The sequence below is a fragment of the Haplochromis burtoni genome, unplaced genomic scaffold (genome assembly GCF_018398535.1).
Source record: "Haplochromis burtoni strain Fernald_Lab_line unplaced genomic scaffold, NCSU_Asbu1 Contig_100, whole genome shotgun sequence".
Taxonomy (NCBI): Eukaryota; Metazoa; Chordata; class Actinopteri; order Cichliformes; family Cichlidae; genus Haplochromis; species Haplochromis burtoni.
The window spans coordinates 1,450,679-1,465,516 of record NW_024582461.1 but is presented as its reverse complement, the minus strand read 5'-3'; the positions used below and the strand labels follow the sequence as shown (position 1 = coordinate 1,465,516).

Sequence of the window (14,838 nt, the reverse complement as noted above, 5' to 3'; positions counted from 1 at the left end):
GAGGGTTAAAAGCAAACACATACACAAATCCCCCCGCCTCAAAATAACCACTAACCCAGCCGCCCACACAGGCATGCACACACATACACAAATACAATCCATTAATCTGCTTTTTGATTCAGGTCTTAATCTCCTGTCTGCTACTCCACTGGCAGGTCCCGCCTTCCAGCTTAGTAGTAACAAAGAGGCTGGAGATTCGTGAAGAGGCTCAAACAGGCAGCATGCATCATAAAACCTGTTTATCTCTGCTGTAACCTTGTTGCCCATGCACATGTGTGTGTTTGCAGGGACCCGTGTTAAAAACACGTTTAGCTGCAGGTTTGGGGGTTGATTACATGTATTTACTAATGAGACTTTTCTCAGTCTCACAGTTTCTTTCTGTTCGTCTACAGCTGTGTTGTACAACAACATGCGATCAGAGTTGGTTTATTAAATTGTTGGTCCTTGCAGCGGTGCTGGAGCAAACTGGAATTTGATGTCGATCCAAAACGTAAAAGCCTGATGATTTACTGCTAATAACCATGCAGGGAGTGCGAGGCCTGTTTACTCATGTGCAGATGTCTTGATTACCGAGCCATTAGATGAATTGAGATAAGCTTTACCATGCTGCTCATAGATCCTGAATATCCCCCCGTGCAAATAATCAGCGCTTGTCAGTGCAAGGTTAATACAATATTCTATAGAGGGCCTCGAAAGACAACAACACGGCAGTGCAGAAAAAAACTCCAAGAATGAAATGAGACACCCGCCTTAAAAACTGTGCTGAATCATGTCTGCAGCCTTGTGGGACCAATGGACTATGTCCCAGCACTGATAGCTTGACAGATGATACATTACCATCAGCTGCAGACTCTATTGTTATGACAGCAGGAAAGATGCTATCATTGGAGCAATATCCACAATCTGATAAACACACACAGCATACTGTAACACAGAGTAAACACTAATTATAGTGACTTTTTCCTGCCATAAAAGCACACACAAATGCAGTTTTTGCTTCTCTTTACAAGTCACACTGGAATATTGGTGAAGTACTGTGCAGTTGCCACTAGATGTCTCACTCCATGCTTGTTTTTAGGCCACACACATTTATACACACACACACACACACACACATGCACACGCACGGTCACATGCAGGGTGCACATGGTGTGTTTAATATGACCAGCCTAGCCACTCTCCACATGTGTCGCAGTCTCCTCTGGGAGGACAGGAATGCATCTGCCTCCCTCTGTCTGTCTAACACATTTCTGGGAAAATAGCCCAAATCTGAGGCTCAGGAGGAGGGATACACATACTCACACAAACAAATATACACCTGCGCGTCTGAGCAAAAATAACAATCATTTGTGCAAATATATTAATGCGCTCCAATTTTCATTTCATATTATTGAATTTAGAAAACATTGGTGTGATGCTGATTATCCCTACATGCTGGAAGAGATGCAGTAATAACGCTGGTAATGATAAAGATTTATGCAGCAGTTTTCTAAGCCCGGGTCCAAATAAAAAAGTGAGCATATCAGCAATCCATTAGCTCTAATGAGGGGAGAGTTAAACTTCTAGATCTGTCAGGTACTCAGAAGCAGTTTCAGCAAATACAGAAGGGTTTGCCTATTTGCTCTAGTAGTGTTTTGAATTTCTGTGTTGTGTTTTGCTGAGGGCAATAGGTGCCTTCTGGACGACGGAAAGCAATGAATAAAGGAAATGCAGCATGCACTATTGGAGCAGGAATTATGGTAAAATTCACAGAAGCATAAGCCACTTCTAGGTCGATAGCCCTTACTTCTAGGGAGAAGCTTGCTGATTAATTAAGCGTGAACTGTTCAAGGATTTTCTCAGATAGGATTGTTCTCCAGCAGCAGAGTGCTGTTAACATTAGAACTTCAAAATTTAGTTGGAAAATTAATTAACAGAATTTCCATTATCAGTTAATCAGTCAGCACAAACATACATTCACTGGCTTGAGTTTCTGCTGCCTTTTATGTTTTGTATTACTGTAAATGTAATACGCATATTTGTGCTTTATTTACTGTTAGGAAAGGAAAATAGCATTTTTCTACTTTAACTACCTAATTTCTAAATCAATTATGTCATAAATGATTTAAATACAATTAAATCAAGTCCAAGTCCAAGATAAGCATGTACTTTATATATAAAAGGGGGATGACGCTTTGATGTTGCCCATTGGTTTGTTGGCTATTATGATAGTGTTCACATATAATAATTATATGTAATTCAAGAATTGCATGCATTCAAAAACTGAGCACAGACTTCTTGAATTGGCTGTTGGTGCAATTAACCACAGGGGCTATGTGCAACCCATTAACCACACGCAAGTCATATTATTTGTCTGATAATGGCATTAAAATGCTCCTGAAGGCACCAACACCACAATCATGATAGAGCGGTCGAATTAGTCACCTAGCAGACTCTGTGAGTATCCACCTATCATTCAAAGTGGTCACGTCCCAAATAGAAAAGTATTAATACAAATCCATGAGTCATCAAAAGATTTATACCTGTAGATGTCACGAAAGGGCAAATTAGCTATAGAGAAAAAAGCAACGTCTTGTTGGGTATTTCAACAGTAACTCTGTGAGGACGGACCAATAACTATATAAAAGAAGAACATATTGTGGCATCATTCGCTAGCTGTGGACTTGAGTGTTAATTTTGGTATTTTGAAGCCAACGGTGACCTTACAAAGCTAGTTAGCTTGGTTACAAACTTATATAAGCAATAAGCCATCCAAAATGCGCCAAGAGCACACAAACTGTTAAGCACTCTAGGTTATTGATTCAAAGTAGTAGCAGACTAGCAGACTCCAGCCACAGCAATCTTTGTCAGGATATTTGTCAATCGGCAGGCCACACCTCTAACTCAATCATGGAGGTGGAGGAATCACAACACAGAGTTGTTACAAGGGGGGAAACTATCTTTGTACCAGGCTGTGAAGACACCATTAACGCTATAATACTGGTCTTTTTAACATAGGGATTGACTCCTTTTTGAAGTCAGCTACAAATGAGACTTGGGCACATCTGGACCTTCAAACACATTCTCATCCAGCACGTAACATACCGACGCTATGTGACAAATTGTCAGTGTGTTACGCTTTCGGAGGCTTGAGAGCCGGTTGGAATGAATCTATACATGTAAATATGTTTTATATTGTGATCATGAATCACTTTGGAAAACACTATCTGACAGGGTAAAGGTTATGGTTAAGGTTTGGGCCGGAACTGATGGCTGGAGCATATCTTACTGCCACAAGCGGCATTCTATTGGATTCGAATGCAAATGTGGTGTGTCTCATAAGGATGCAAAAGGGTACCTTTCACGTTACTATGAGATGTTACGCATTGGGAATGAGAATGCTCTGGGACCTTTGGTTGTCCCTGACCAGCCCAATGTCCATGGGAAATTAGGATTCAAATGCAAATAAGAATACCATGAAGTTTACTCCCCAAATGGCTTTCTATTTTGTGTGATTTGTGTGAAATCACAATATGACTTTGTAGCTTTTATTACGAATGGAACTGCTGTTTTTTTGGTTTTCAAATTAAAATCTACACATATGGGTTTGTGTTCAAGGATGCAGTTTCACTTGAAATGCATTTATGAGAAAGTTTGTTTGTCATCCCTAGAAGATATTAGGTCACATCAAAAAAAAAGAAAATGGAGAATGTTGAGTTTTTAACAAGACATTTACTTCTAAGTATTGATTTACTGAAGTCAGAGGTAAACGTGTGTGCTCAGTTTCTGGAAAGCCGATGTTTTTAAGGGTTACAATTTGAATCATCAGTATGAGACCAAACATGCAGAGAAATACAGGAATCTGACTGATGCAGATCATGTACATTTGAACCTTTTTTTTTCAAGGGATGGAGCAGTCAAGACCAGCTTTGTGATTTCTCACAAAATCACAAAAAACAGTAAGTCTAATGGGGTGTTTATCAAAGAGTGTTTGGTGGAGGGTGGAGGGTCTGTCACGCTAATATGCCCTGAGAAAAAGACAAAGAAACATTTGAGAAAGTGCACCTCTCCAGGCAATTCGTAACAAGACGGATGGAGGACACCGCGGGAAATATGGAGCTTCAGCTGAAAAACAAAGCAGACAATCTTGACTTTTTCTCTTTGGCTTTGGATGAGGACTGTGATCTCTGCAATACAGCCCAAGTTACTCATCTTCGTACGTGGGATAATGAAAGTGTTTGAGATTATGGAGGAGCTGGCAGCAAAGCGTTCAATAAAAGGGACTAGGCATGGAGTGATTTGTTCACGGAGGTAAGTGCATGCTTGGATAAGCTGGGACTGAAATGGAACAAACTGGCAGATGTTACAACCAATGGCTGTCCAACTCTGACAGGGAAAATTTTGGGATTGTTGAAACAGATGCAAGATAAGGGACTGAAATAAATCCAGAACTGAAATGGATACACCAGGAGGTGTTGTATAAGTCAGTGCCAAAAATTAACTATATTGTTGATGTTGTAACTAAAACAGTTAGCAGTGAATTGCAGGTAGGTTGTTGCAATTTTGGAGGTTCTTTAGACTGAAAATGGTGACGTAGGCTACCACTGAGGAATAAACTAAATTAAATATACAGCCTGGTGAAGGCTTACACGGGAAAATGACAGATTCTTTCAAACTAACTGGAGAGCAACATTATTACTCACTTAGTTGCTTGCAATGAAGATGTTGGTTCTCCTTGGATCGACCTTCATGTGTGAACAAACTTTCTCATTGATGAAGTTCACCAAATCAAGATACAGATCCTTCCTCAGTCATAATCACATATCTGCTGTTCTTTGCATTTCTAACGCAGATATTGAGTCTAACTTTTATGCACTTGTACGAACCAGTACTACTATAAACTGGTACTCTAACCAGTACCAGTTTATAAAGAAATAAAATTAATTTTATGCAGAACTGGGTTCCTCTTATTGGTGTGGCCTTCCATAACAGTTTCAGTTTCTTATATGGCCCCTTGAGATTAATTCGCCACCCCTGACCTCTTGTGTTGATTTCATTTTTCAGTGCTGGATGGAGACTACTCCAAGGGATTGGAGCCAGCCTCAAGTGGCCATTTGGGGAACTGCAGCTTTTGGTTTCACTTTTAAGCCCCAGATGTTGGTATTTACTCAGAATTAAGTTTCATTTGAAACATTTTTAAAAGGTAAGTTGACCTGTAACGAGGTGAAAACTGCAAAATCTGCATGTTCATGTAGAAACTAATTGAAATTACTGTGTATTGCGGGTTTACATGAATGTGAAAGTAAGCCACTTATAGGTTAACCTAAACCATTCAGTAGAACTAACAACAAGTAAGTTATCTGCAGATAATAGATTCATCGATGTAATTATTGTGCTTTGCATGTGCTTTAGTTGCATATTTTGGTATACTGGGCACTGCAGACCTGCTCTGTCTATGAAATGCTGTTGTATGTTGTATTAATCAGTTTAAATTGCACTTCTAATAGATGTGTATCTGTTAATAATTGAATAACCAAAACAGTTCTGACCCGACTAACAAGCATGCCATGAATCCCCTTAAAAGCCTAGAGTGATTGCAGCACATGCTTTTTCCATTCAAACCAATGCTCCAGCTGTAAAACCTGTGAAGGTTAGCTGTTGTCATGCATGGTGATGTGATGTATTACAGGCTTTCAGTCTTGGTACTGCCTCTCGCTGCAGGCCACCTATTTCCCCATGAATCCTCACTCGCTCTGTCTTGGGTTGTAAAATCTGCCCGTTTGAGTACAGCTGTGTGTGTTTGTGTCTGTCAGTGTGACTATGGCGAATAAGCTCCAGAATGTGTGTTATCTATTAATTCCTTCATTAAGCTCTTATCACCAGTTTTAATGCCAATTAAGATGCGCTTTAATGTGACGGCAGGGCGGGCAAGCGACTATGCACTTCTCACTCCACAGTGACAAGAGAAGAGGGGTAGACCACGTTCAGACAGGACCACCCGCTTGCCTTATCAAACCACCAAAGGCACCACAGGCCTGTTAGTTTTGCCTCTTTAGTACTGACACTGTTTAATGTGCTCTGTATGGCAACACCTAGCACTTCAGTCACTGCAAACATATTGAAGGCCCATTTGATGTGGGCATCCCACCGTAGAGCAGATTGTAGTGGTTCCTGCTTGAGTTTTTTTTTTTTTTAACATAAACTCAACACATTTCATCTGATTTTTAAAATAGATTAAACTTTAGAAGCATTTGAATGGAGGCTTTCTGAGTTTCACCAGAAGACAGAACTGGGAGATGAGTTGAAAATTGTTGCGAAGAGGCAAAAATCACATGCTCCACTTCACAACGTAGGACATGTAGAAGTCAGAGCTTTCTCTGAATGTGAGCTGACACTGCTCTGCTATATGAACGCACAGGATAGAGACCACATTTAGATGGGTACGTAGCCACATACAGACAGGTGCCTTCTGTGTTCGTACCATATGGAACAAGGCAAAACTTTTGCAAACACAGCCAGGGTCACGATGAGCACTTTTCTGTGCATTATAATTAGGCAGCATTGACAGATCTGCAATATGCAGAGTAAGCAGATGGCTCATGGACAGTGAGAGAGAGGGGCAGGGGGTGTTGTGCCACGATGGGCTACAGGTCTCGTGTTATAGCAGCTGGCTGTCAACTCTGGGATGTTGTATGTCAGCAAAATGAGTTTTTAAAAAGGAGACTGAAGAGTGATGGAGATTGAAAGAAAAGAGAATAATGGTGGATTGAGGATAAGGAGATCTAATATTGGATCATAAATGATATACTGCAACTTATGACTGTCACTATCAATATGGGGTTTTTGGCACTTTTTAAAGCGATCAATTATTTTGTCAGAATGATACTGAATCAGTCAGACTATTGTGTAATTCTAAATAAAGCCAATGTATGATTTGTATTTTCTGACAGTAAAAGATCAGAATAATATCTGGTATATTGAAACGTATGACAAATAGCATAAAATGCTTATACTTTCAGAAGCTGCAAGCAGCAAATTTTTTAGCAGTTTTGCTCAAAAATCTGATTATTTTATGGTTACAATAATTCAATTTTGTCTTTTGACTATTTTAGTATTTGGCTAATTGTTTGGGCAGCAGACTTACAGTGGCCAAATGGAAGTGACTATAAGGCTGATTTTGACTGTAAAAAATTTTTTTTTTTCTTCAGACATAGAACCCAAAGGTGTCAAATGCTAATTATAGTATATGTAAATAGTCATACAAGGTTATGGTCTAAATCAAGATAGCTAAAAATAGCTAAATAAGAATACAAATCTGAGCAGTCTGCAGAAACATTCAGTCAATACCAAAGGCAAACTGTCTTCAAACAGTGCTGCTATAGCCCTGGTGTACTACGCTGACACGAACCGCAAGTCTAAAATATACTGGACTGACCTTTCTATGAATGTCATAAACCAGAACTACAGCACTTCCTTTCGTGTGTTTCTTCATCTCCTCTCCCTGTGTGGCACTGATGTCTCTTTCCTCCCCTCTATTTCCACTCTCTATCCTTCTCAATCCCAGCTTTGATGTATGCATGAGGGAGGATTTCCTGAAGACCAAAGAGGCCATTACCCAGGGGCCATTAGGCCTCTAGTAGAGCATGTCAATGAGTGCTGAGTCTTGCTCTGTTTTCACATGCGACCACTTGCCTATGTGGGTGAGGCAGGGAAAGATTCTCCGGGGGAGATAAAATAAAATGTAGCTTTTAAATGCTCATATTTCTTGCAAATACATCTCTACTTGTAATATCGCAGCGCTGTTTGTGTGCCCTGCTGTAGAATTTAATATAGGGTTTGTTTACTGTACTGTTGCACGTGTTGAGGTTGGGTCATTAATTGGCGCTGTTGTTCTTTCATGCAGACTAAGAACGAGGGGAGTGAGTCATCATCATCAGGATGAAACGCTCTGACATTTGAGCACGAAAGTCCCAGAGTGCTTTGCAGCCCATCGTCTCTGGGTATGTTTGTATTTTACAGTAAGGTATACAGAGCACTGGGGCCTGAATCAGGGATTTCCCTTATTGATTTTTTCACAAAGCGGTTAGGTCGTGTAGGAAAGCACTGTGTTATAGAGCCAAGCAAATAATATGGCATGGTGGGCTATATAAATATTTATGTAAAATAAATGTCTTGTTTGGAGGTTTTTTCCTGATCTTCTTAGTGGATAAAACTAAATAGGGGGATAAGCTGTGAGGTGAGCAGGGAGCGAAGTAAAAGAGACACAAAGGGAAAATAACCTTGATTACTGGAATCACTTTGCTGATCTTTTCAGTACATCCCCGTGGAAGACAAGGGCACTGTGCCTTTTCTCTGCTATGGTTAAAAAAATACTCTCAAAGAGAGCATGTGGCAAATGAGTGACAGTATATCATGCTGGGGTTTTTTTTTACAGGAAACACTTGAGAGGATCATTGAAGTTTTCTGAGAGCCTTGGGGCTCTCTCTCAAGGGCAACTGACTCTATCATCTGCACTGAATGCGATGCACAGTCATTGTCTAATCAGAAAAATAAAATCTTAGCATTCAGCATGCTGACTAGAGTCGGTTTTACAGAGGGTGAAGCCTCACATTTTCTGTCCAGCCCACCAGAACGTCAGCACAGAGGCCACAGAAAGAGACGGAGGAGGAGGTTAAGGGAGAGAGAACGATGGATAAGGTGGAGGAAAAGTGAGATAAGAGACCAGTGCATCTCTGTGTGTATGTGTGTGTACTTGTCTGGATGTGTGGAGCGTGCCTTTACTGGTGACTTCCCCTGAGGCCTGCAGACAGGGAAACAAGGAGTGATTAATTTTACTCTAACCTACTTGGCCTCTGTCTAGGAGAGCACTCCTCAGAAAGGAAGCTGGAGTCCAATACACAGCTACGAATCCTGCCTCCTTTCGCAACACTCACAAGGATCAATAACAGATTGGCAGGTCAATCACTTCAGACCAAAACGCACGGCCAATGGGAGACACCCTATGTAGCGGAGCCCCGCCTCTTGTCTACTTTTCTCACCCTCTGAAGGCTCAGCAAAGCTTGAGGCCATCGATCTGTGTGTTTTCACTGAGCAGATCCCTTAGCTGGCCTGATCGATCAGCTATAATAAAGAGTGGATTCTCTATAAGCGTTGCAGCGTGGTCAATGAGATCCAAGGCCCCAGGGTGACAATCACCTCTTTTATCTTCCTCTCTTCTGCCCACGAACGCCACTGCAAGTACGGGTGAATTAAATTAAATTTGCATTTAAGGTGTGACATTGTTGAATATGACCCGGTGTTACTTAAATTGGTTGCCAGTGTTATTTTGGTCCCCAAAGGTATGTGTACACACTGTTATTTTATTTGCATAGATTAAAAAAAAAGTCCAGCTCTGGACAGCTCTTTTATTGAGAGAAATCTACAAACTGTTCGCTCATTTAAAATTAGTTAATTTTTCCATGTCCTGGCCCTTTGAGTCATGTGAATTGAGATACGTTGGCCTAATGTATGTTTGAGTGGACGGATTGAACCAGGGGTGTCAGTGAGTCAGCACAAACGTTTAGTGTGAGTCAGCCAACCTACCAGTATCTGGTTGCTGTTATTATTAATGCGACGATGGGGAGTATAATGGTGTAAATTAATGTGTGAGAGTAGCCATCAATTAAGGTTATTTTTCCCAGCGTGGGGAATAGTAATGTATCAAAACATGACTGTTTCCTGCCTCTCTGCTACACATTTGTTTGAATGAGAGGGAGATGCTCAATATGATTAAAAAAAACTATAGCTCTGGGAACTATAGAAGTGTATTTGTTTCCTCATTTCCTGAGAAACAGATGTTTGTTCTGACTGAATGATCCGTGACAACTATGTACATGAGCAGGGGACTGCTGCTGCTGTAGCTCTTCATCCCTGCCATCAGGTGGGTTTTTCCCCCTCCTGCTGAGGTCCATGCCCCGCAGTGTGTCCTTTCTACCAAAACAGCCCCGTCTTCTCTGTCAGGGAAGAGACAGAAATGCTGTGCAGCAACCCTGCCGACTGCTGTGCGGCTTTCTGTAGCAGAGCACCTGCGTGTCCCCTGCCGAATGACTGAGCCAAGGACAACACAGCTACAAGAACGACTGTCTCTCTGTGCCCAGCAAATGAGCTGAGAGATGCATGGCTCCCCCAGGAGCAGCCGAAGGGGACCGAGTGTCCCGAGCCTGCGCTTTTGACTGGCAGACAACTGGAAAAATCAGAAAAAAAACCAAACCTGATGCCCTGAGCACCTAAACTCTGGGATTTTATAGTGTCGCTTGATCACAGTAATGAGAATAAATATGAAGTGGCACACCTTAAGTCAGAAACTATACCGTTTCTATATATTGTATGAATGTATCTGAAATATGGGCTTTGTTTAGGTGCAAATGTGCCCTGCAGTTATGGAAACAGGAAGATCAGAGAACAGAGCAGTGCAGGAAAAGGTAAAAAAGCAGGTACAGGTGTGCATGTGTGCACACATACAAAGACACAAGCACACACACGCACACAGCTGATAGAAGGAGATAGTCACTTCTCCAGGGGGGAACTTCATGCTGAATTACATTTACTCTGAGGTTTCTGTGCATCTCTCCTCCTTGTTTACCTTTAAAATGAACGCTATCTGACTTATATGTCCAGAGGAAAAGTTGCTCCACTCAAATATGACCTATTAAATAGCTTATGATAATGGGAGGTTGCTATTTATGAGAAACAAGGAGCCAGACCCTGCCTTTCTGTTAATTCAAAGCCCCTCAATCCAAATAGCCGGTGAGAGCATGAAACACTATTGCTAGGTATCTAGGTGGCTAATTTTCCTTGCATCCATTTAAATGTTCATCCACTGGACGAGAGGTCTTAATGAGTAGAACAAATATAGTTTGGGAAGCAGCCCCAAGGCCACTGCTGCTGACTGTTTATACTCTAGTTAATATAACATGGCCCTCTGGTATTATGCTTCCAATTACCCCAAATGACACCTTGGTTTCTGATCATAATCTCGAGTCTGGTGAAAACATAAGAGTATGAACTGGACATGAGGAGGAGGAGGAGGTGGCCTGATGCGCGCCCCCGTCTGTTGCACAGAAGTAGGTTGTTTGAATGGAGGAAGGGCCGCCAGTGCCAACAGCTGAGTCAAGTGTCACAGATGGACGAGGCGATTACAGGAAGTTGGGCTACCAGGCTTACAAAAATAAAATCCTACAACTCTAAAGCTTAAATCTAGCCAGAGAGCTTCCTTTAAAAAAGCAGCTAATTTTCGAAGTTGGTGAAAAAAGCGCATCATATGTGGTCAAAAAATGTTCATATGATGTAAGACCGCTGAAATCCGGGTATTTTCTGATTAAAAAAACACTTTTGGCAGGTTTTTTGGTCTCTTTTCTGTTGGATACTGGCCTAAAGGCGTCACATTGTTTTATTTTGAAAGTCACAATGGGAAAATTGAAGCGGCATAGCGACCAGCTTCACCGTGTATGGTTGTTACATTGGAGACGTTGGGAGAGAAAAGGAGCAAATGTGCGCGGCGACGGAGAGGGAGGGAGGAAAGCGAGTGCGCAAATAGGCAGCCAGGCACATCGGCAGCCGCGGCAGAGCATCTTCCTGATCCTGATCTCCCGTGTCTTCAGCTGCCAATTCTTCGTGTGCGTCTCTGATTGAGATTTCACTGCCGGGCTGAAGTGTCCAGAAGCCTCCGCCAACCATCACCTCCCACTACACACTTTCTCCGGAGCTCGGTTATTCTTAGCTCAGCTGTGAGAGACTGTCCTTCCGGTCCTTCTCTTATTTATCTCAGTTTCTTGAATATTTAATGGAAAATGGCGATCTGCGCACAGTCGTACGGTGTCTTCTGCCTCTTGACAATCCAAACTGTACTTATCATATGCGTCTCCACGCCGACAGCCGGGACCCACCTCTTCCCACAGCACTACACGTAAGTACCCTGCACGGTTTTGGTGGGGAGGATAAACTGGGGGGGTGCGGAGTGCGGAACTAGGACAGGTGGCCCCAGACGAGCCTGCACATGAAGCGGCGTTTACCTTGGTGCGAGATGAGCCGCTGTCCCTGATGCTGAGACGCAGACGCAGCTTCCGTCTCCGATGCTGCGTTATGAGTGTCATTCTCACACGGCTTATGTTGTTGTGGTGGTGGTGTTGGTGGGCACTGGCATTAAAGCCCAAAGTCTTATTCCGCTAGTGACAGTCAACATGGAGTACGCACATGTGGCGAAAGAAAAAGGAGGTGGGGGGAGAAAACACAGTGCCAGCGATAGTTAGAAATACAAAAATATTAAAGAGATAGCCCGAGTGTTGTTTTGCTGTCAGTGCAGGAGGGAGAATATCCCGCTTAGACGCAGTCCTCTACAAAGTCTCTAAAAGCACTCGCACCGTGAAAGTAATCATATCTATCTCACCTCAGGGTGTGTTTTTTTGTTTTGTTTTTGCTTTTAATGGCTCGTTTTGTTTCAGACTCTAAATGTGGAAACGTCACACTCGAAATTTAGACGCACTTGAGGGCAGCATTACAAGTGACCGCAGGGCGCAGAAAGTAGTAAAGCATCCAGCTGTGAGGAGAGCACAAAAAATAAAGCAAAAATACAAACACACAAACAAAAAACAACAGCAACAAAAAAAGCTATTTCTGGAATTATTCAGCGCACATCTGTTGGGGGGAATATTTAGCATTTATACCCCCATTCCCTTCTCTTATGCGAACATTATAATAATTTCACCTTGAAGGACGCGCAAAGGCGACTGAAGCCAAATGTTTACCGCGACAGTTTACCACCTGTGCACCGTCAACTGTTCAATGAAAGTCAGTAATTTACCCCCCAAAAAATATTTTTCCCTATTTTTTTCTTTCAATGGCTATTACTTCACTTAAGATTGTATTTCAGAGTTCCGATAATCCTCTTTATGCTCAACAATAAACCCTCGTGAGTGCAACAGTTAGGCTCCCACTGAAGTATCGCTCCAAATGTCGCCCTCTTTATAATAACCATGACGTGATGATCTGATGCGAAGACTGTGTGTAGCCCGAAGTGCTGTTTAGTCAGTCAGGTTCCCAGAAATGATTCCTGTGTGATGCATCAACCAGATCATGTCTTTAAAATCTCCGGGGCTCTGTTAATTCGATGGCCAAGGTGACTTTCAAAAAAATAAATAAATAAATAAATCAGTTATCTTTTATTCTACTGTGGATTGACTTAAAACTACAATTTACCGGATCACTGATTTGATTGTTTTAGCTCTGTAAGTGATGCAGTTAATTTATCTTACACCCGAGTTACTTTGCAAACAAAACCCTGAAATTCAGTTTATTATGACTTTTAAGCAACCCTAATTTCCATCTCCCCCCGTTTAAAGACACGTTTATTTTCCAAAACTACGTTTTCTTTAACTATACACTATTGTTCCTTTTTAATAGAGAAACTGTGTCATTATTTCTTACTTTTCCAGTGTCCTTGTTTAAGCAGATAAAGAGAAGCTAAATATTCTGTAGGGCTGGTTATATATGCAGTTTGTGTTTTATCCAGTCATCTCTTGAGATTTCTAAACTGGGTTTTGGGTCACCCACATCACTGTGGTATTTGCCAGAATTTGACAGTTAATTGAAGTGTATCGGGAGCAATGGTGGCAGTTTATTTGATGTATATTGCTGACACACACAGACACACAAACACGCCCATGCACGGGTCAGAGCTTCTCCGTGTTCGAGGTCTAGCTGAAGAAATGCACGTATAAGGATGCTCGCTTCGTTTTCACAGCAGTCTCCAGAAAGTGTGCGTTTTCTACAGCTTGCCATCTACCAGTATGGTCTGCATAGTACTAAATATTACACTGAAGTGTTGTTTATGCTTATAATTTAGTGTGTATGTAGGTGTGTGTGGTAGACTGAGAGGTAGCAGCAGGGAAGTTATTTCCTCATTTTTAAAAAAAAAAAAGTTGATAACTGGAATCTAAAAGTCAAAATATCATCAGCACTTTGCACCAGATGATATGACCACACACAAAAATAGCCCACCTTCTGCCCTAATAGATAGATGAGAGTGGCACTTCGAATGATGAGATCCATTGCGGCCGAATGAGCGTAGTGACAATATGGGTCTGACTCACACAGGTCTTCCATCCAAACTCATTTCATCACACTTTCTGCTTTTCCATAATGTTTGGCTAACATAAATCATAAAACAACTAAGACGAATCAAAACACAAGAAGGCAAATGGCAAAGTTGTACTGCTGCTTTGGACTACAGAGAGCACCAGTCGGCTTTCATGTAGTGCATTATGACAACTTTTGTCTTTTAAAGAGAGATCACAGCTTTCATAATGCAGAAGGTCTCCGAGCACTCACTGAGCATTAGGCCACAGTAATGCATATAATTTACCAAACAACAGCGTCCTGCTATCTCTGCAGCTGCTATTGAATGAACATACTTCATACTGCAAGATATTTTTTGCCACGCAGTCTCCAACTTCTTGCTTTGTGCTTTAAAACATTGTTATTCCAGCTTTATTTGACCTGGTGTGATGCAAGTCGTGTAGTCTGTTCACACACAGAATATAAATATGACACAGATGTTATTTTAAGTGCTAAATGTATTCAACTTACACTGAAACCAGGCCTTTGTGCATCAGTGCACGTGTGTATAAATGACCTATAGATACTTTTATCACAATATGAGACACAATAATGTTAGAGATTACACAATGAAAAGGTAAATGGAAATATTAAGTTACTGCCAAACTGTAATATAAGATCTATCTATCTATCTATCTATCTATCTATCTATCTATCTATCTATCTATCTATCTATCTATCTATCTATCTATCTATCTATCTATCTAT

The 14,838-nt window shown here is 41.4% G+C and overlaps 1 protein-coding gene across 5 annotated transcripts in view; it reads left to right on the top strand.

Annotated features, from left to right (window-relative positions):
- The first annotated feature begins 11,466 nt into the window (after positions 1 to 11,466).
- cacna2d2a (calcium channel, voltage-dependent, alpha 2/delta subunit 2a) overlaps positions 11,467 to 14,838 on the top strand; it is a 186,955-nt gene continuing 183,583 nt past the window's right edge. For 3 of the 5 annotated variants that reach the window (XM_042223068.1, XM_042223066.1, XM_042223065.1), the window contains exon 1: positions 11,467 to 11,923. In XM_042223068.1, the coding sequence (XP_042079002.1) occupies positions 11,808 to 11,923 (116 nt within the window). In that variant the 5' untranslated portion in view covers positions 11,467 to 11,807. The remainder of the gene's footprint in view (positions 11,924 to 14,838) is intronic. The other 2 variants (XM_042223069.1, XM_042223067.1) reach the window with 1 other exon arrangement.